The 23,088-nt window shown below is 42.6% G+C and overlaps 1 protein-coding gene across 6 annotated transcripts in view; it reads right to left on the bottom strand.

The window, feature by feature from the left end:
* Window positions 1-23,088, bottom strand: part of LOC116819065 (latent-transforming growth factor beta-binding protein 1-like) — a 211,884-nt gene that overhangs the window by 8,415 nt on the left and 180,381 nt on the right. For all 6 annotated transcript variants that reach the window (XM_075064232.1, XM_032770469.2, XM_032770468.2 and 3 more), the window contains one exon: window positions 4,458-4,580. In XM_075064232.1, the coding sequence (XP_074920333.1) occupies window positions 4,458-4,580 (123 nt within the window). The remainder of the gene's footprint in view (window positions 1-4,457; window positions 4,581-23,088) is intronic.

The raw sequence follows: 23,088 nt of genomic DNA, 5'->3' as shown, positions 1-23,088 counted from the left end.
CGCCAGAGCCCTCACCCCCACCCCAACCCCCAATTTCATGAGCATTCATGGCCACCATACAATCTCCATACTTTTAGGCCAAAAAGTTTGCCCCACCCCTGCTCTAGATGAAACATGCAAAAAAATATTAGTCCCAACTGCCTTGAGTGAAGTAAGAGGAAATTAGACTACTAGCCTGTTGTAGTTTTGGCTAATAACTCTTTAGGAGTCACTCAGATACTTGGATGATGGGCACTGATATAAATACTTATAAACTACTTTACTGTGTCTTGTCATAATCCTAGGTAGTGAGCTCTCTGGGACAGGGACTGTCTTTGTTTTCCTAGTTCGTACAATGCCTATTATGACGAAACCTTGAGCCCTGATTTAGGGTCTCTAGACAACAACATAATAATAATAGGGGAAGAATGCATATATTTTAAAACTTATTCAAAACTTATTCAGAAATTTTAAATGCTCATTGAATTTCAGTAAGATTAAAGTGCTCATCTAAGTACCAACAAGTTAACATTATACAACAGTCTTACTATCTTTCCATTCTTAGATGCAATAAATCAAACAGAACTGTAGATGGCAGCCAACCACATCAAAAAGAATATTTGAGAAAAAGTCCACAGCATTTAATATCATCCCTCCTGATCCAGTTTAAATAATACACTGGGGTTTGGTTTTTTATGCGGTCATGGTGTGTGCATGGCAGGGGACACACAGAGGGGATTTTCTACTGACATTTAATTCACACATTCACTCCACAAACAGACCATTGGTATATCTAAAACCTGTTCATAATTTGGAATCATTTTTAACAGATATTTGATATGTATAATACACCTCAACTATATGTTCTATTAATCTCTTCCTCTCTTTTACTGTTATTCCCTTCCATCTGCCTTTTCACATTTTCCCTTATTAGTCCAGGCTCCTCTCATTCATTCCCTCATCTCACATTTTCTCTATCCATGCCCTACCTTTCTAATTGTACCCTCTCTGTCCTCATCCATATGCCCTCTCTTTGCACAAATCTAGTGTGTCCAGCACTGGCTCTTCAAGGTTATCTGGACACTTCACAGGTTCATGTCCACTTGTGGCCAAAATGCGCTTAGTTTGGGATAAGCTTGATTTGTGGAACAGATCAACATAACAAAAATGGTGCCACATACCATAGAGACTTAGAAATTAACTTGAACATATATTTACTTTGTTGAGTACACACCTGCACATATAGTAGGGATCATTACAAAGTTTCCTATTAATGTAGTAAACTGCAGTAAGATACAGATATATAATAATGTATTGAGTAGATTATTTTGCTTTACTACAAGAAAGCAGGAAACTTTTGAACAACCTCTATTATATTTTAAATCCATTTAGAGGGGCTCCTTTACATTGCAGCCATTTGCTGGGCCATGATATAGATGACTAATTATGAAAAACACTGTCAAGCAGGGAAAAGGTGGTGCTCTTGAACAAATTCTTTACAAATGAAAGACATCATCTGTTCTCCACTGTGCTCACATATAGCACGCTGAAATTTTTAATTAGCTGAAACTGGTTTAAACAAGATTGTTTGCACTATAATCCATACTGCAACATGTCTATTTTTAAACTTGCTTGCAACAAGTAACAAATATTTGTTTGCAGTTCTAAGAGAATCCAATGGTAATAAAATTGAAAAATATTTAATTGGCATATCAAGATCTGTACTGTAGGCCTTTCTGGGCAAGAACTGTCTCTTTTCTGGGATTGTATTGCACCCAGCACAAGGGGTCTCAATCCCATTTGGGATCTCTGAGTACTACCATATAATAAACATTTATTATTAAAATTATCATTATTATTAACAACACAACTGGCTAAAATATCCAAAAGGATCAAAACGTTGGGTATTTGCTGAGGAATATACAGCATTTGCTCAAGCATCTGCCCAGGATAGGGTTACACAGATGTGTTCTAGATTATAGTCTGTGTTCATTGGCATTATTGTTTCTGTTTTAGTGGCAGAATGCTAGAGAGATCCTAGCTCTGATATCTCTTCGATATCTCCTAGGGTTACACATAGTTCTCTAATTACTTATTAATGGAAAGTCTTTTATCAATGCTTATAATGTGAGGAAGTACTTTTTTACACCCCTTTATAATTTGGACATTGGAATAGAAAGCATGTCTCCCACTCTATTTCTCTTCTATCATATTGGGGACACGATTATCTTTTTCTGGGGTTTTCATTGTGCTTTGATAATTTTCATCAGTGTTAGAAGTCAATATTGTTTAGCTTTGTACAGCTCTGCATAAAGTCTACTAGGTTTGTTAGGTATTAAACAGAGATGAACCCTGGTTTCTGTAGACTACATTTAATAGAATCATCGAAATGTAGGACTGGAAGAGACCTCGATAGGTCATCTAGTCCAGTCCCCTGCACTGTGGCATGATTAAGTATTATCTAGAGACCATCCCTGACAGGTGTTTGTCTAACCTGTTCTTCAAAACTTCCAGTGATGGAGATTCCACAACCTCTGTAGGCAATTTGTTCGAGGTCTTAACTACCCTTAAAGATGAAGTTTTTCCTAATGTCTAACATAGATCTTGCTTGCTGTAATTTAAGCCCATTTCTTCTTTACCTGTCCTCAGTGGATAAGGAGAACAATCTCCTACCCTCTTCTTTATTATAACCTTTGCTGTACTTGAAGACTGTTATGTCTCTTCAGTCTTCTCTTCTCCAGACTAAGCAGATCCACTTTTTCAGTCTTCCCCATAGATCATGTTTTCAAGACCTTTAATCATTTCTGATTTTCCGATTAATCATTCTGCTTTCCTCTGGACTTCCTCCAATTTGTTCAGGTCTTTCCTGAAGTGTGGTGCCCAGAACTGGACACAATACTCTAGCTGAGGCCTTACCAGTGCTGAGTAGAGTGGAAGTATTACATCTCATATCTTGCTTACAACACTCTTGCTAATACATCCCAGAATGCTGTTTGTTTTCTTTGCAACACTATTACATTGTTGACTCATATTTAGTTTGTGACCCACTATATCCCCCATATCCTTTTCTGCAGAACTCCTTTGTAGGCAGTCATTTCCCATTTTGTATTCGTGAAATTGATTATTCCTTCCTAAGTTTAGTGCTTTACATTAGTCCTTATTGAATTTCATCCTGTTAGTACTTGTGCAATTAGTAGCAGGGACTACATCTCAAACTTCTGCTACTCACTGTAATCCTCTGGCCCTGTTCAAAGCTATCATTTTGATTTCTTTTACCATTATTTCTTTTAACTTATTAACTCATTTTAATGGGAGACATGTTGGGTAAGACAGAAGTGATACCTGCATGCTATATGTACAAGGCAGTTGGGATTGCCTGTTCCTTTTGTAACCACCATTTTGTTTCTAACATAAGACTGAAGAAATATGTTGGACCAAATTCAGCCCTGGATAAGGGTGTAAGCTGAATTCAAGGCAGTCCAAATAGTCTAGGTCAGCGGTTCTCAAACTGTGGGTCGGGATCCCAAAGTGGGTCACAACCTCATTTTAATGGGGTCAGCAGTGTTGGCTTAGACTTGGTGAGGTCCAGGGCCGAAGCCCAGGCCTCAGAGCTTTAGCCCTGGGCAGCAGGGCTCAAGTTATAGGCTACCTGCCTGGGGCTGAAGCCCTTGGTCTTCAGCTTTGGCACCCCCCAGGGTAGCAGAACTCACGTGGGCTTAAACTTCAGTCCCCCCTCCTGGGGTCATGTAGTAATTTTTGTTGTCAGAAGGGTGTCGTGGTGCAATTAAGTTTTGAGAACCCCCGGCCTAGGTCCTGATCAAACAGATTTCCACTGACTTCAAAGCAAGATGGATCAGGCTCTTATTCAATAAAAAAACCCATGCATTTTTCAAGCATAAATTTAGAACCCTACTTCTATAAGATTCTGTAGCAATATCTTTGCTTTCCCCGTGACCTATTCATTTGTGTGTGTATTGGCATTCCAACTAAAGCCTGTGCAAATCATACTCAGTGGTCATGCTAAACTCGGCAATTTTTTTGGAGTGAGAACATCATGCACACACTCCACCTCCCCCACATAAGTTCTGCTGGAAAATCATGGAAAGCTGGCATGAAGAATTTTTTAAAAAAAATTTATATACCCCAAAGGAGTTTGAGTCGCATGCTCCAAAGAAAAAATAGTCTTTTGACCTTTAGCTGTAAATCTGTTGGTAAATATAAATTTAGTATACCTGGCACACATTATTTCACTATATTAAACAAAATAATATTGTACTTTGGGCCCAAATGGGCTCATATACAACTCTGGCGCTGGAACCTGAACACCGGACAAAGTTAATGTAATAGGAATAAGTAGAACATAAATAAATAGGCCACATTACTCAGAAGCAAACAGATGAATGAAGCCAACTACAGGGAAGTAATCCAAGTTATAATCCTGCTTTCAAGAATTTTACATAACAGTGATATTTACTTACGGTCTTCAACAAAGAATGGATCAGTTTCTGGGGTATAGTGTTCCTCAAAGTCAACCAAAGCATCTTGTCCATATGGTCGTCGAGATCCTGGACCTGGAACATTGCACAGCTGGGCATAATCCTCTGAGGAGGAAAAAGCAAAATAGGACATAAAACTAAGCACACTTGTAACAAAGGCTACATTACAGCAGTTCCAATGACCTGCAACTCCTGTCAGCTGGAAATAAATGTCTTTCCTAGAAACAGCATAAATCTGAAGCTTCTACAAATTGTTCTCTCCCGTTCAAGAAGAATGTCATTAAAATGTAATGGGCCAAATTAATCCCTTTTGTGACTTCAGTTGTTTTACACTGAAGGAATGGATTTGAATTAACAACTGTACAAAAAGTTAAGGGCCAGATTTCGGCAGTCCTTTCAAAGGAGGAGGGGATGAAAAGGCATAAGCAGCTTACCATACTCCCACTGCACAAGGGCCAGCTGCAATTATAGTCTTTGTATCCCTTGACTGCAAAGACTACTTCAGGCCAGAACAGGTGTTGGAATTAGCCACCCAAAACGAGGCAAAGCAGGTGAGGAGAGAGTGGGTCCATATCTGTCCCACACACACTGCACTGGCCAGCAGAGCTGGGCCAGTGTAGGTAGAGAATACTTTGCATCCTTCCATCACAGCCAGTTCTCACTGTCCCACGATGCGGGCCATGTCCTAAAACCAGAGGGCCCAAATATCAGTTCCTCCCAAGCTCTCCTTGGCTAAGGGACTGAAAAGGCAGAGAGGTCCTAGGAAAGTAACTTTATGCTACCATAACTGCGTACAGAGTGTGTCTCTTTGTCCTCTGCTAGTGGCTGGACCACGTTTTATGATTCTGCCACTAGCTGTAAGTTAATAAACAGACCTGGATCTTTTAGCTGAGGTAGTAGAAGGTTTTTTGTTTCGGTTCAGATGTCCCAGGTTTGATCCCTCTGCTGATGACCCCCTGACCCCAGGAGGATTGCATTACATCTTCTGCCTGTCCCACACTGTAAGTTAGACCAGCCTCAGTGCTGTACTTGAACTATTATTACATATTGCAATGAACTATATACAAGACAGATGCTTTGGAATAAAAACCTCATTATCATATAGATCTATAGCCACTTCCTGAATACTGCTGCAGACATTTTAGCATCAAAGCAACACTTCCCATACAGAATAACTGGTTTTCAGATAACCTATAACAGGAGAATTATGAAGAAAAAACTCAGGCACTGGTGTGATGGCCATAGAACCGGCAAGCTCTCACTACATAGAACTATTCCAGATAGTAAATGGCTCCATAAAATCAGACTGTCTTCACTCAAGCGCAGAAGCTAGAACCACTCACTGGGTGGAGTTGACATCTTTTTCACAGAGAAAATTGCGTGCATGTGGCTATCAAGAACACCACATTGCTCATAGGATTAGATACACAACACCCTCCCTTCCAAGAATCCAGCCTATTCATAAAAAAGTCATGGAAGTTTAAATGGCAGCTGGAGCTACTAACCTCTCACAATGATTCTCTGGCATTCCTATCTGCCTTAGGGTTTTGTATACAGCCTATCATCGTATCTAAGCACTTAGATACATAGATCTTTTCTGGATGATACAAGAGTAGACAGAACCTGAGACCCCTCTGAACAGAGATTATCAACATCACCCTTGACAAAGGGAATTTACTATCTACCCTAAAACATTCATAATTCTGACCAGAACAAAAGAAACCACCACTCAGTGCTAGTGACCTTGCAAACTACCTCCCTGCATCATCAGCCTATGCATGGAGGAAGCAGGGAGCGTAAAGGGGAGCAGGCTCTGTGGGCCTGCCACTTCCCTCATGCACAGATGAGAGGGTGGAGAGGATTGGGAATTAGGCAGAGCTTTGACTCTGGCCTCTGGGCAAAACAGTTTAGTCATGAAGGAGGGAAAAGTAATGTGCTGCAGATATGGGCCAGCAGCAGAATACTTCTCCGTGGATCAAGAGTGGGAACCAGCAAGGGAGTGTGACTTGGAGTCACAGTTCTTTCCGTGGGCTGATCCCCACAGTGCACCTAACTCAGGACAAGAAGCAAAGTCTCAGGGCCACATCCTCAGCTGATGTAAATCATAGAACTCCATTGGGTCGTTGTGGTATGTAAGTAGATAGAAAGTTAAGACCACAAAAATAAACCAAAAATTTTGTCCATAAACGATTTAAGGCAGTGTTTGTTTAGAAGAGGTAGAGCGTTAGATTAACCACTAGGATTGTCAGAACTGAGATCTGTATGAGGAAGATTGCTTTTTAACTGTTTGCATATTTTGCCTTGATTTAGCCAATGCTATCATGCCTTCACTTTCTGAAGCACCAAAATAATATATTTAAAATGAAACAGAAAAAGAGGTAACAACAAAGAAAGATGTATCTATCAGGAAAGGGACTTAGTGCACTTTTCTGGATGTCATGTTAAAATGTTTATGTATAATCTTGCCTCATAGCAAGAGTGTCCAACATGCCTTACAAATCTTCGCATAGAATGCGTTTACCATGAATATTAAACATATGAGGAAAACATTTTAAACAGAAAGAATATCCAATACTAAGAAAAACTGGAAGGAATGCAACTGAACACTACCCAAAGTACAAATAGCTGTCATAATTTTTGGTTAAAAATGAACAGGAACATTGGTATTATCCCATGCGTAATAATTCTTGAAATGTTTAGAGATTTCAAGAGTTGAGGTAATTTTCTTTTTGCAGAATTTTCTGTATACATTTGTTTTAAATCTAAAACCAATGAATGTTAAATACTACATATTTCAGAACTAGGCAACTGTAATGAGTGATTATTTTTTTTTTCCAAATTAAAAGACTATGATCTCACACTGATCTAAACCAAGAATAACTCCCCTGAAATCAGCAGAGTTAGAATGTTACAAAACTCATGCAAGTGGGATCACTTGCCAGTTTAAGAACTCTCTCTCTTGGGGTGGGGTTTTTAACATTGTTAACTTCCACTGACTTTAATGAGAGCAGAGTTAGACTGATGCTCAGCCCTTTTGGAAATCATGCCCATTATATACAATGTAACCCTAGCACTGGGAATTTTCTTGACCCATGTTGTGAATATTCGTACATCTATTTCATAATTGGGACAGGTTCTAATTGCACTATATACAATACATTTTAAAAATATTCTAATTGAAAAAAAAGTAGAAACCACCCACCAGTAGCCAGATGGTCTGAAGTTCCTGCTGTTTCTACCATTGCAAAATACATTAGTATACAATGCCAGGAAATCTCAACTCTCCATGTTTAAGGCATTTGTAGGAGAGTCTGCAACTGTAATGTAACATCATGGTATTTGGGCCTGTGAGAATAAATATTCCAGTAGAATTTGCTAAAGAGTAAACATGCAACCCTCCTAAATGTGTGGCGCCCATTATTATTATTTAACATACTGTGCACTAGTGTTGAAAATGTACTTATCTTTGATTTTAATTATGTACATAATGCAACAACTGATACAAAATACTTTCTTTGGAGACCTCCCTTGAGTTGAGGCCTTGCTGCATGATTCTACCCATTTTAGTGCAAATATAACAGTAAGTCTAAGTAATTGAGTTACTGTACTCTATTTTTCTTAGCAGATATCTTCATTGCAATGCATTGGCTCATGCAACTCCATGTAATCAGCGTTAGCGGTATCAATATACCTGTCTGTAAAATGTTACACTTCAGTTTTGTTTATATTTTTAGACCCCTCTGTCATATTTTATAGTCATGTAAAAATTGTATTTACAGCAATATGTAACACAGAGGTGGAACTAGTTGCTAGCCTATTTTTAATACAGATGACCTGGATAATTTGAAGTCTCAGACAGTATTTTATATTGCACAGCTGTCAATACAAATTGCACATAGTTTATTATCTAATCTATTGGAAATTGGGAACTTTTTCTCTGTCGCACTGAGCCTTCCTTGACACAACTAAGTTTTGAATGTCTTCATTGCTAGCTCTTGTACAACAGTTACAAACAAATTAATGGTTAATAAATGTTGTAAGCATGTTACAGACATGAGTAGGATGTGTTTTATAAATAGTTAAAAGCACATTAGTAGGAGGTGTTATAGATGGTAATAAGCCATGGTTATACAGAACCTGTTGGCTTGTTGGACTCTATAACAACTGATTAATCATTTATTAAAACATCTACACCTCTACCCCAATATAACACAGTCCTTGGGAGACAAAAAATCTCACTGTGTTATAGGTGAGATCTCACTATCAAACTTGCTTTGGCCTCCCTGTTCCTTGTTCCCTGACCACTCCCTCCAGAGACTCCCAAGCCTAATCACCCCAGGACCCTACCCTCTACCCAACCCCCCTGTCCCCTGACTGCTCCAACCTCTAACCACCCCCACCCCCCTGCCCCTTGACAAGCATTCACCGGCTGCGGCAGGAAGCGGAGCAGCCCGGCCCCAGCCCACTCCACTCCACCATCTCCCAGCTGCGGTGCTCTGCTTCCCGCTGCCGGTGAGTGCAGGAAAGTTGGGGAAAGGATGCCCCCCCCCCCAGCACTCACCTATGGCAGGAAGCAGAGTGACATGGCTCCGGCCTGCTCTGCTTTCCTTGTCCCGGCACCAGGTGAGCTTGGAGGGCATCCTTTCCCCAACCTCCACGCACTCACCGGCGGCGGGACGCAAAGCAGCCCAGGCCCAGCCAGCTCCACTCTGCCAGCTCCCAGCTGTGGTGCTCTACTTCCTGCCGGGCAGGTTAGTGCAGGACCTTTCCCCAGCCGACCCCCAGTGACACGGCTGGGGCCGCCTTGCTCCACTTCCCGCCGCAGGTGAGTGCAGAGGGGTTGGGGAAAGGACGCCCCCCATACTCACCTGCGGTGGGAAGCAGAGCACTGCGGCTGGGCGCTGGCGGAGTGGAGCGGGCTGGGGCCGGGCTGCTCCGCTTCTGTCGCTGCTGATGAGTGTGTGTGGGGGGATCTCTTCCCCCAAGACCCCTTCCCTGAGCGACGCGGGTGTGGGTGGGGGTGGGGCTGGAGCAAGGGCCCCCAAAAGTGCCCTTTCACAGCTCCTGCCCCCCAGACCCAGGGAGGGCAGCCCCTGACTGCAACTGAGACCCTCTGCCCCTTATCGAACCCCTCGGCCCCGGCTTGGCACCCTTAATACGCTGCTCAGAGTGCATGTCAGAGCTTTACTGCCTTGTATGCGAACCCGCCTTATATCGGGTCACGTTATACCGGGGTGCAGGTGTATTCATCTTTTATTAATACTTTATAAACTATTTATAAATGTATCTTTCATGTAAAGTGTGACCTAATATATTCTAACAAAGTCACTTAGGAAATTTCAATTTGCACTTGTCGGGTGCATAGTTGTGACAGATTTGGAGTTGCCTGTATTAATTTATGAATTAGGGCTGTTAATCACAATTAACTGAAGCAGTTAATGCAAAACAAATTAATTAGATTAAAAAAATTAGTCATGATTAATTAGTTTTAATCACACTGCTAGATAATAAAGACACTGCACTACAGTACTTGTATGAGGTGAATTGAAAAATACTATTTCTTTTGTTTCATCATTTTTACAGTGCATATATTTGTAATCAAAATAATAATATAAAATGAGCACTATACACTGTGTTCTGTGTTGTAATTGATATCAATATGTTTGAAAATGTAGAAAAACATGCACAAATACTTAAATAAATTGTATTCTATTATTAACAGTGGGATTAAAACTGTGATTAATCAAAACTTTTTTTAATCTCATGATTAATCGCTATTAAGTTTTTAATAGTTTGACAGTCCTATTATGAATACTATATATGCCAAATGTTTGTCTGAGTACTTTGAAGATTTTTATTGTATGCCTGTATTAGGTTAATTCAGTAGCCAGGTGGTCAGGAAATTTACCCAGAAAGGACAACAGCCCAGATAATAGCTCTTCAGTAAACATCCAGGAGTATTAACTATGATATGCTACCTCCCTCCCTGTGGTGGGCTTGCCTGATTGTCTTTGGCAGAACTGAATCACCCCTCCCACCCCATGAAGGGAGGGCAGATCAAAAACTTGAGAGGGATTAAAGGAGAGACACTCTGAATGGGAGAGGGACAGGACTAAAGTTGAACTAAAGTGAACTAGGCCCCAGCGGCTGGGGTGTCTGAAAAGACAGAAGATAGACTAACAGGTCCCCCTAAATGGAAGTAGGATGACCAGACAGCAAATGTGAAAAATCAGGATGGAGATGGGGGGTAATAGGAGCCTATAAAAGAAAAAGACCCAAAAATCAGGACATCTGGTCATCCTATATGGAAGATGGAAACATAACTACACATGTATTTGTTCTGTTGTTTTAAACCTTTCCCCTTGCTATTCTGTGTTTTGTTAAGATTAAACAAATACTTTGTTTTAAGAAGGCTTTTTTGGGTCACTGTATTCACCACTGGTCACAAGCTCCCAGAGGGAAGAACCACAGGTACAGAATCTAGTAGGACCTATTGTAGAGTAAGTCTGATTATTACAGGGTTCTGTAGCCTAGAACCTTGCTCTAAGAGTGGGAGAATCATGAGATTCCTCCCCAGAGAGGTGAAGGCTCATGGCCTACGACCTGGAAGTTGTGCACTCAGTGAGATCAGAAGAGGGGACAGAGATGCAAGTACCCTTGAACCATGACAGTAATATTTTATCCATAATGCAGAAATTAATGGACAATTTCAAAGCAATTGTGTTCCTATAAAGAAATAAAAAACGCATAGCTATTTTTCATGTTTCATAATCTATGTTAATAGCATTTACTGTTTGTTTATATTTTCTCTCCTAGTCTATCTCTTGGCTCTAATCAGGGCTATTATATCCATGGCTCAAGAACAGGATTTTCCTTTTTATGATGTGCATATTACTCCATGTTTCTAAGTTCTTCTTAAGAAGTACTTTCAAAAAAATATATGGGCAGTGCATTTTGTAACTTAAGATGACTAATGCATAAGGAAGTTGATGTGAGCTTCCAAAAATTTAAAGGGACTTATTTTCAAAAGTAGCTGCCTAAATTGTGCACGAAAAATAAGTGTGTTTTAGGGGGAAAATAGGAAGATGCACATGCAAACCTGTGCAGAAGTCAACCATGACTACTAGGTGACAGAAAAGGAAGATAAAACACAAGTCTGATATAAGCCCAATGACTGGACATCATGTACCTGGATTTTCAGAAGTGTTAGTCAAATAAATGTACATCTGATTGTTACAAGAGAACTGGACTTGACATAGCCTGTAGCCATCTTGTGCACTTAGCCACCATAAACTGGAAGTGAGGATACCTCGTGGCAAGGAAGAATTTGGCCTTGCTTAGGCAGACAAAAACATCTGCACAATTGCAGTGTTACTAACAAGTAGAGCTGATGTTGGTCTGGGTGCCTGTGTTTATAAGTTTCTTGCTGGAGTTGCTTTACTAATAAGTAGAAATTATGAACTCTGTGCTGTTGCTAGGGAAATTGTTAGCCTATAAGAAGTTACTTTGAATTATTCTTTGTTTTAAGTTACTTATTTAAAAAAATAGTTAAAACATGTACTTTGGAAAAGTTTCGATTTTCTATGAGCAAGAAGACACTAACATCAATCTCCCTAGAAGCTAGGAGGAAGGCTGGCCACGGGAAACCTGCTGCTATCGCTCGGCACCACCTCAGACTTTGGATAACTATATTTTGGGACACTCTAGACTATTGCTAGTTTAGATGTGTGCTTTGTACTCAATAAAAGAAAGCGTTTTTAAGTGGAAGCACTCTTGTGTGTACCAATCATTTATGAGAGGGAGATGCTGTGTCCCCCACTGATTTATTTCCTGACACCTCCTAAAAAACTGTGATTAATTATCATAGTTTTAGGTTCAGATAACCCTGAGTAATGTAATTTGCCTGTAAAATTGTGGTGACAATACATGCAACCATGGGCAGCGTATATGCAAAAGAGGTGCTCAAGTATGTGCTTGAGCTTCTAAAAACTGGATCCCAAATCTCGTGTCAACTAGTTTATGCTATTGTTTCATATATTTAACAGAGAATATTATAAACAGTTCTTCCTGACATGACCATGATTACAAATGAACAATGGCCAAATCCTCCCTCCCACCATAAAGAAAGCTTTATTTTCTGCCCAGCACCTTATAACTGTCAGCATCACAGAAAAAAGAGCCAAAGGTATCAACATCATGACAGTTCTTTAGAAATATTTTAAAATGCGACAATTTCACCATAGAAGAAATCACTGGAGAGAAGGACAATGCCAAGAAAATATTTATTACACAAATATGTGTCCCAATCAGATTCCGAACATTAGTCTGAATTGCTTAAGCTGTGCTCTCTCAGGAAATTGCATCATCTATGAACCAAGACTGAAAAGATTTCTGTTCTACATTTAGACAGCTATCCTCACTTACATGTTTGACATCCTCTATAAATTGGAGTTTAGGTTAAATACACATGACAAGGTTATTTCTTCTTAATTCATAGAGCTCAAGAAAGAGGAAAGGGCAATAGTCACAACAAATGATTTTTCCAGGAATTAAGGAAGGATATTTAGGTTCTTGCAGAGATAAGCTCTAAAGCAAATGGCTTCAGAAAAGCTCACAATGGATAAACTCTCCAGTTGAAGTTGAAGAAACTCAGGTTACCAACCTGCTTATCACAGAAACTTTCAGGTTTTTTTATTTCAGAACTTAGGCTGTTCAGATCTGCTGAAATAATAATTTCTCCTACTGCTTGTGGCAGACTAGTAAAACTACAATAAGAGTCAAGCTATGTCTGTGATAACTTTACTGCTGGTTTCCAACCACTCACTCACTCACGATCTGAGGTGTAGGAACATCAGATTTCGCTTTTCCTCTTTTAAATACACAACCCAATCTCTGGTCTCTTTTTTCAGATCAGGATTCATACCAAAAGTAAATGAATATATGAGTCAAAGTTTTAAAAAGCAACTACATCTTCACCACAGGCACAAATAGTTAAAATCATAATAAAAACATTTTTTCAGTATAAATTGCCACTGCCATCTAAACAGCTATGCAACAGTACAACAACCTAATAATTGTTAAGTACTTTACCATAAACAAACAAATATCCAATAGTACAAAAGCTTTGCAAAATGCTTGAAGGCCAAAAAATCCAGGCTCTGTAGGACCAAGGAAAGAGAGATTCCAGAACTGAGGACTTCTCATGGAGAATGCTTTGCCAGCATCTTTCTCACCTAACTTGAGCAGCTTTGATGACTGACTGCAACTATAGAGATAAAATTTGGGGAGAAGGGTAATCAGGGTCCAAACCAGTTAGAGCTTTATAGGTCAAAACATCACAGATTCCAGACAGAAACTAACTGGCAGCCAGTGCAGATCCTGAAGCACTGATGTAATATGCTCTCTGCATGAACCTTTCCTTAGTGGTAACTGTACTCTCCTCCACCAAGCAACATTTTGAAAATGTCTCAAGGAGAGCCTTATATAGAACAAATTGTAATAGTCGAATCCTGAAGTGACAAAGGCATGGAGAATGGTCACTAGATCCGCATATAAAATAAATAGTTGCTTGCACCCTACTTGCAAAGGAAAGATGATAAAACTTAATCTTATCAACAGCAGGTACCTGAACATCTAGAGGACCAAGAACGATGCAAAATCCTAAGGTTATGAGCTTGAGTAACTAATGCCCAGAGCTGATATAAACTCTGCCAGGTGGTCTCCCACAACTTAAAAACATTTCCCCAGTCTTCCTCATAGGAAGCCTCAAGCCAGTTAGCCTTCACTCAAGCCCCAATTTCATTCAGACATGAGGTAAGGCACTTTGCTGCACCTGCCAGAGTTGATGAGGTGGAAATGAAGTTGGATTCCTCAGCAGCCCGTGCCTCCTTATGAAACCTCCCAGTAGACCGTATACGCACTGAACAGGAGGAATGTGAACATGGAATTTTGCAGCTCTCTGCTGTGGTCAATCACCCAAAACCAAATCTCTGAACTCCCAGAAAGAACTGAACAAAACCACTCCAAAGTAATCTGTCTATCCCTGCTAGAGACTGCAGATGCATCACCAAACAGAAAGCAGTAATAGTTGGTCCATGACAATATTATAGCCTCCACCATACCTATTTTCCTTTCAGCATCGTATTTCCTCCAAACCACCAGCACAGGAATTGAGTGAGCCTGATCACCTCCATATCTTAAGCTCCTGGCAAAACTGTTTCACTCTCCCAGCTACACTAAGGCAGCTACTGAAAAGACGTAACTAGTGCAGCTGGGTACTAGAACAGTGGTTTCTAATGCAGGCTTTAAAAATCACATTAATATACCAATCCCCCTCAAACAAAACACAATCCCCAACACACGCATATGCACACACCCCTTTCTCCCCCATCTTACTCAACATCTAATTTCTGCTGGTCTCTCTCCCCCCCCGCACCAGATTTACTGTTCCCTGCAACAATATCCCTTATTTCACAATCTATCCCAACACCATAAGATTCTCAATAGGAGCTACTGGAGACTCAACAATTTTTAAACTCAGGACATTTTAGTTAGGTGTCCAAGTATGGACATAAAGGCTCAATTCAATTGTAGATACCAGTTTTTTAAAATCGTGGCCAATGTGCCCTATTTTCAAATATGGAAGCTTCAATTTAGTTAAATCTATATTTAGGAACTTAAATACCCACTTTAGGCACCTACATTAAGTGCTGATTAAGATGCCTAGGTGCTTAAACTTAGGCATTAACGTTTGGAAGTTGGATCTTATAGTAAGAACAAGTAAGTGCTAAGTGACCAAGGAGGCAGAATTTCTATGTTTTTTTTACAAAACTATCCAAACAGAGATAGACTAGACTTCTCTTGATTCAGAATGCACCTTTTCCATTCAGAATGCTGCTGTCTGAACTGATAGGCGCCCTAGAACCCTCAAATAGAAGTTTTGTGAATTACTATAAATTTCTTTTATTGATTGAGTGACAGATGAAAAGATTAGGTGATACAGGCCTGGAAAAGCTAATATCACTGTAAATAGCCTTACAAGATCAAAGGTCAATATGAACTGTTCTGTAACACAGGAATCTTACAAAGACAATTATTTTTATTTCATCAAACTGTCAGTTCGTTGGCCTAATACAATATATATACATACTGCAGAGTCCCAGAATGAATATAGAATGTTTCTGTGGTTACTGTGAAGACTTTTATTTGGAAGATAATGTTACTGTCTGATTCCAGCTGTACTGTTGCTGCCTTAATACTTTCTTGTGCAAGACCACAGACAGCAAATTACTTCATCAATTTTTAGTGGATTTTCTCTTATTTTCATATATCTTACCTGTCTTATCTTTCTTGCATGTCAAAGAGACAAATCCTGCAAACTCATTCTCATGAAAGTAGTTATTAGTCACTTTTGTAATATTACAGTCAATGCACATATGCCTGTGAGTAAGGGCTACTCACATGAGCAAGTGTTTGCAGGACTGGATTTTTAGGCAGAAAGACCAAAAGAGTCTGACTAGCATTATAGTGAATTATGGAACTGCACCAACAGTTTTGATTGGGATAATGAAACTTGTTTTTGTAAATATATTGTCAATTGCACACTTGTCTACTGTTCAGTTATCAAGTTTACTGCCAAACAGCAACACTTGAATAGATGCTACCCACTTTTTCCCCAACTCCAGAGGCTCAATCTCAGCTGGCATAAAATCATGATTTTACTTGGAGGGGATCTATGGGAATCATTTGGACTTACATCAGGAAAATAGCAGAATCCCCATTAATCATTTTCAGAAACAGGAGGGTTCCAATGAATGATTTTCATCACTGCTCTACAGCTGACCAAATCACTGTTTCTACCTTTCTCATTTACATGCATTAACTGTGATATAAGTTTCCTGTCTTCATCAGATGTTTTTATATTGGATGGTGTTGAGACAGGGCAGGTTTAAATCTAACCATGACAAATTGAAGCAGCCAAAATATTCCAAGAAAAGACAGGACACAAAGATTACAGGTTATTTTTTAAGATATGAGTTAACTTTATAACCATTTTTAAAACTGTTGAACAAATGGCTGCCACTCTGTTCAGACGGCCCAATATTTTCTCTTATGTCTGTCATCTATAATCTCAGATAGAAAGATGATCATTCTATGTTCTACCAATTTTATCATGAAAATGTTCTGATGATAATGCTTCCCTCACCCTCAGATCCTCCTTAACATATGTTACAAATCTTGAGGGCACCCCAACAATAGAAATATGCATATTGCTACCATAGTAAATCTGGCCAACACAGCATATAAGGTATTTGACAAAGGAACAACTATGATCGTCTTGCCCGGAAGTGTGAAAGCTCTCTCCTGAGCCAATGATATCACTTTTAAGTGTCATAGACTGAAGACATGTCAAATGATTCATTCATTCACTAAGCTCTAAGTTTTCCCTGGTAAATGTTCCTGAAGTGGTGAATGGCTCCCACGGTTTGAATTTCTATCTATAATTGTTCTTACATGATAAAAACAAGGCTTTTATTTTCACATTGTTTGCTCCACAAGAAAAAATAATACACCTTTACCCCGATATAATGCTGTGCTTGGGAGCCAAAAAATCTTACTGTGTTTCAGGTGAAACCATGTTATATCGAACTTGCTTTGATCCGCCGGAATGCGCAGCGCCCCCCGCAGTCCCCCCGAGCACTGATTTACTATGTTATAGCCAAATTCATGTTATATCGGGTAGCGTTATATTGGGGTAGAAGTGTAGTGCCAAAAAACCAATCCCATTTGGGATCAAAACATGGCTTATGGTTTCAAATGAAGACAAATATCCTACCCATTCCTTCAGTACTTATTAAAATTCACATAAGTAAACTGTATTAACTTAACATGTTCAATTGGAAAGAATTAGTTTTCAATGGAATGAAACGTGTCATCCTTCACGACTGATAAATGAACTCAGGGCTTCTTGTGTAGAGAAAGCAACAGTAATAGATAAGAGGCAGGGGCAGCTCCAGGCCCCAGCATGCCAAGCGCATGCTTGGGGCGGCAAGCCACTGGGGGCGCTCTGCCGGTTGCCGCGAGGGCAGCAGGCAGGCTGCCTTTGGGGGCTTGCCTGTGGAGGGTCCACTGGTCCTGCGGCTTCGCGGACCTCCTGCAGGCAAGCTGCCGAAGGCAGCCTGCCTGCCGTGCTTGGGGCGGCAAAATGCCTAGAGTCACCTCTGATAAGAGGACATGGAAGAAAGGCACATAGAAGAATTTGTCCAGTACAAAATAAAGATATCTGGGCTCCGAAGTGCTCTTGAGCAGTCCCTCAGCCAATTCCTGTTCTAACTTGTACAAAACTAGTCCCAGTCTGGCTGACCTATGAAAATATGATTAACCTCTGATGGTTTAAATGACTATTTGAGTTGGTCAGCTTCTTTCTGAACGAGATGGTCTGCCAGAAAGTCTCTCACTCCTGCCAGCAGAGAGGCAATCCAAACTGAAGTCTTCCCTGTCTGTTCAAGTAGTATGTGGTAACTATATTGTTTGTGAGAACCTGCACTGGCTATTTCTTGATTAGAAGAGAAAAGCTTTTGAGAGCCAGCCTGATGGAGTTTAGCAAAGAGGGTTTTTAAAAACATGAAATGACGTCTAAATCTTCATTTGCAGCTCTTAGAGATCATTATGGAAGTTCATTTAAGGATAAGTCCTCATTTGATATTTTTTCACACACAGCAGTCACACTACTTTTTCTTTTCTATTACAAAAACCCAAAACAACACAGAAGGAAAGAAAGTTTCCTAGACAACAATATCTGGCAGAGAGAGAGAGGAAGTGAGAACTGTTATGGGGGCAAGCTTTTTTTATAAAGTTAAGGCTTCAGTGACATATACAGGCTCCTAACCACCATCAATTTGGCAGCAATGTGATTCCTAGAAGGTAACTGTGGAGGCAATGTCAGCAAGGAGAAACACACATTATATACAAAGCCAGTATGCTATATCTTGCTTCCCAGGTTTCACTGTATATCAGAAATCTTTTTGCCACAACAACTGGTCAATCAAATTGTTATTTTTGGTGAAATCAAAGTAGTTGCCTGATAGTTTACATTTAATTTTATACTTTACTGTACCATGCTGATGGCCCATTTGTTCCTATTGACATACTGAGCCTAATTTCTGCCCTCCGTTAGGAAGATTCAACCTCCAGAAAAGTCAATAGGAGCTGCCCCCATGTAATGGAGTAAACCACTGAGCCCAACCATTTAAAAATAATTTAGTATTTTAAAATATTTTTAAAATGCATTTAAAAGAGAGGCACAGCTCTTCTTTGTGGGTCATCTGCAGGCAGATACTGAATAAGACGGTTACTCACCTTTGTAACTGTTGTTCTTTGAGATGTGTTGCTCATATCCATTCCAGTTAGGTGTGTGCGCGCCGCGTGCACGTTCGTCGGAGTTCGTCGGAGAAACTTTTACTCTAGCAAACACTGACGTGGGCTGGCAGGTTGCCCCCTAGAGCGGTGCTGCTATGGTGGCGCCTGATATATATACCTGCCAGGCCCGTCCGCTCTCAGTTCCTTCTTGCGCGGCTACTCCGACAGTGGGAAGAGGCGGGTGTGGAATGGATATGAGCAACACAGCTCGGAAGAAAACAGTTACAAAGGTGAGTAACCGTCTTTTCTTGTTCGAGTGCTTGCTCATATCCATTCCAGTTACGGTGATTCCCAAGCCTTACCTAGGTGGTGGGGTCGGAGCGAGACGTTGCAGAATGTAAGACCGTTGAGCCGAAGCAGCATCGTCTCTGGATTGTTAGACCAAGGCGTAATGGGTTGCAAAGGTGTGGACAGAAGACCAGGTAGCCGCACGGCAGATTCCTGTATAGGGAACATGGGCCAAGAAAGCAGCAGATGAGAGCCTGAGCCCGCGTAGAGTGGGCGTTGAGATGGCCGGCTGGACTGTGAGCCAAGTCATAGCAAGATCGAATAATGACGTGACCATGACGCAATGCACTGGAGGAGGATTGCCTGCCTTTCATACATTCTGCTACCGCTACAAAGAGTTCGGTGATTGTCGGAAGGCTTGGTCCTCCTCGAAGTAGAACGCGAGAGCCCTCCAGACATCCAGTATGGAGCCTGTTTGTTCCCGTCGTGACATGAGTTCGGCTTTGGAAAGAAGACTGGCAGAAAAATGTCTTGGTTCACATGAAAGGCGGAGACCACCTTGTTGAAGGAATGCCGGGTGAGGTCGCAGCTGTACCTTGTCCTTATGGAAACATATATGGAGGATCCACAGTCAGTGCACGAAGTTTCTGAGACTCGTCTAGCCGAGGTAACAGCGACTAGGAAAGCTGTTTCCAGACAGGTACAGTAGCGAGCATGTGGCCAAGGCTCAAAGGGGCCCCATGAGCCTGTTTAAAACAAGTTCAGGTCCTAGTAGGGTAGGGGGCTTGACCTGAGAGGTATAACCGTTCCAAGCCCTTGAGGAACCTGGAAGACATAGGGTGGGAAAAATGTACTGCCAGCTTCCCCGGATGGAAGGTGGATATGACGTGAGGTAGACTCGCAGAGTGGAGATTGCCAACCCTGTTCCTTGAGAGACATAGATAGTCCAGATAGTGGGGATTGATACCGAACACGAGAGTGGCCGTGTTGGGCCACGGCCAGTGGCAGAAAGCTTCCATTTTGCGAGGTGTGTCGAGTGTGTGGCAGGGCTTTCTGCTTCCTAGCAACACCTGTTGTACTGCGGCGGAACAGCTCAACTCCGACTGGCTTAACCAGACAGGAGCCATGCTGTCAGGTGGAGGGACTGTAGGTCCGGGTGGTGAAGCCTGCCGAAGTCCTGCGTGATCAAGTCCGGGCATAGTGGCAGAGGGATTGGGTCCGATAGGGACAGGTCAAGCAGCATGGAGTACCAGTGCTGCCTCGGCCAGGCTGGCGCTATCAGGATAAGCGGGCTTTGTCCCTGCGGATCTTGAGCAGGACGCGGTGGATGAGGGGAAACGGTGGAAAAGCATAACAGAGGTGGCCCGTCCACGGAATCATGAACGCGTCCGATAGGGAGCCCGGGGAGCAACGCTGTAGGGAGCAGAACACCTGGCATTTCCTGTTTGTTTTGGACGCAAACAGGTCGATGTGGGGAAAGCCCCACCTCCGGAAGATCAAATGGAGAACGTCCGGGCGGACGGACCATTCGTGTGAGAGGAAGGACCTGCTCAGGTGATCTGCGAGCGTGTTTCGTACCCCCGGAAGAAAGGAGGCCACCTTTCTGAAGTCCCACAGTCGGGTCGCTTCCTGGCACAAGGGAGACGACCTTGTTCCCCCCTGCTTGTTGATGTAGTACATCGCCGTTGTGTTGTCCGTGAATACTGCAACACAATGGCCGTGTAGATGGTTGAGGAACACTTGGCACGCCAGGCGAACCGCTCTGAGCTCTCGGACATTGATATGAAGTGTCAGCTCCCGGGGTGACCAAAGGCCTTGGGTGTGTAGGTGTCCTAGGTGGGCGCCCCAGCCCAGTGTGGACGCGTCCGTTGTTAGGGATGCGGAGGGCTGGGGAGGATGAAAGGGTAGGCCCGCACACACTTGGGACGATCTCTTCCACCAGTTGAGGGAGCTCAGAACTTTCGGCGTGACCGTCAGAATAATGTCTAAGGCGTCCCTGTTCGGCCGATAGACAGAAGTGAGCCAGGTTTGAAGCGGGCGCATTTGCAGTCTGGCATGTTTTGTCACGAAAACACATGCAGCCATGTGCCCCAAGAGAGCGAGGCAAGTACGGGCCGAGGTAGTTAGAAACCTCTGAAGACTTTGGACAAGGCAGACTATGGCCTGAAATCGGTGCAGGGGGCAAACTGGCTGTTGCAAGGTTGGAGTCCAGCACTGCCTCGATAAATTCTATTTTTTGTGTGGGCACCAGGGTGGACTTGTCCAGATTGATAATCAGGCCTAGACGTGTAAATAGCTCCCTGATGGTGTCGACATGGCTGATGACTTGACTTGACCCTCGGAGGTCCCTCTGATAAGCCAGTCGTCGAGGTAAGGAAAAACATGTATTCGACGACAGCGTAGTGAAGGGGCGACGACCGCCATACATTTCGTGAAGACCCGAGGGGCCGACGAAAGACCAAAGGGAAGGACGGTAAACTGGTAGTGAACCCGATTCACCACAAACCGCAGATACCTCCTGTGCGGGGGGTAAATCGCAATATGGAAATATGCGTCCTTCAAGTCAAGAGCGGCGTACCAATCGCCGGGATCCAGGGAGGGGATGATGGTCCCCAGGGACACCATGCAGAACTTGAACTTCTTGATGAACTTTTTCAGTCCACGTAGGTCGAGGATGGGCCGGAGGCCCCCTTTTGCCTTGGGGATCAGGAAATATCGGGAATAACACCCCTTGCCCTTTAACTCCTCTGGTACCTCCTCTATAGCCTCGATTGATAGGAGCTTGTGAACCTCCTGCATGAGGAGTTGCTCGTGAGAGGGGTCCCTGAAGAGGGACAGGGAGGAGGTAGGGTGGGAGGGAGGCGGAGAAATAAACTGAAGATGGTATCCAAGTTCCACCGTACGAAGGACCCAACGATCCGAAGTCAAGTGGGACCACGCCGGAAGGAACGAGGAAAGGCGGTTGGAAAACTGGAATGGATCCGAAGGGGGAATTGGTACGCTGCTCTCGGGTGCACCTTCAAAAATTTGTTTTAGGTCCTGATGATGGTTTTGCGGGACTGGAATTGTTGCCCGCTGGAGGTCCCAACTGCCGCATGCGGGTGGTACGACCTCTGCTACAGGCAAAATCCTGTCTCGGCCGAGGTGGAGGGTAAGGGCGCTGGGGTTGGGAACAGAATGACCATCTCTGAGTCTGAGGGGTATGCATTCCGAGTGAATGCATGATAACCCGGTTGTCCTTCAGACTCTGCAGTCTGGGATCCGTCTTTTGCAAGAAAAGACCTTGTCCATCAAATGACAAGTCCTGTATGGTATATTGCAGTTCTGGCGGTAGGCAGGACACCTGCAACCAGGATATGCGCCGCATGGCTATGCCAGAGGCAACAGTTCTAGCCGCCGAATCTGCGGAATCTAGTGAAGCTTGCAATGAGGTTCTTGCAACCCTTTTCCCCTCCTCTAGTAGGGCTGTGAACTCCTGACGGGAATCCTGAGGGACCAACTCAGTAAACTTGCCGACCGCCTCCCAAGTGTTATACGAGTATCGGCTTAAGAGGGCTTGCTGGTTTGCCACGCGGAGCTGAAGCCCTCCGGCACAGTAGATTTTTCGGCCCAACAAGTCCATGTGCTTGGCCACCCTAGATTTCGGCGTGGGGGCTTGCTGGCCATGGCGCTCCCTTTCGTTGACCGATTGTACCACCAACGAGCAAGGGGCGGGGTGCACGTAAAGGTATTCGTACCCTTTAGAGGGCACCATGTATCTTCTTTCTACACCCCTGGCTGTTGGTGGAATGGAAGCAGGGGACTGCCAGATGGTGTCTGCTCTGGCTTGGATCGACCTGATAAAGGGGAGGGCCACTCTGGTAGGCGTTTCCGCTGATAGGATGCTAACCACTGGGTCCTCCACCTCAGGGACTTCCTCTACGGGAAGGCTGATATTTTGGGCAACGCGCCGCAGAAGATCTTGGTG

Source organism: Chelonoidis abingdonii, chromosome 3, assembly GCF_003597395.2.
Source record: "Chelonoidis abingdonii isolate Lonesome George chromosome 3, CheloAbing_2.0, whole genome shotgun sequence".
NCBI classification, from domain to species: Eukaryota; Metazoa; Chordata; order Testudines; family Testudinidae; genus Chelonoidis; species Chelonoidis abingdonii.
Note: the sequence above shows the minus strand (reverse complement) of the source record. Positions and strands in the feature narration are given on the sequence as shown.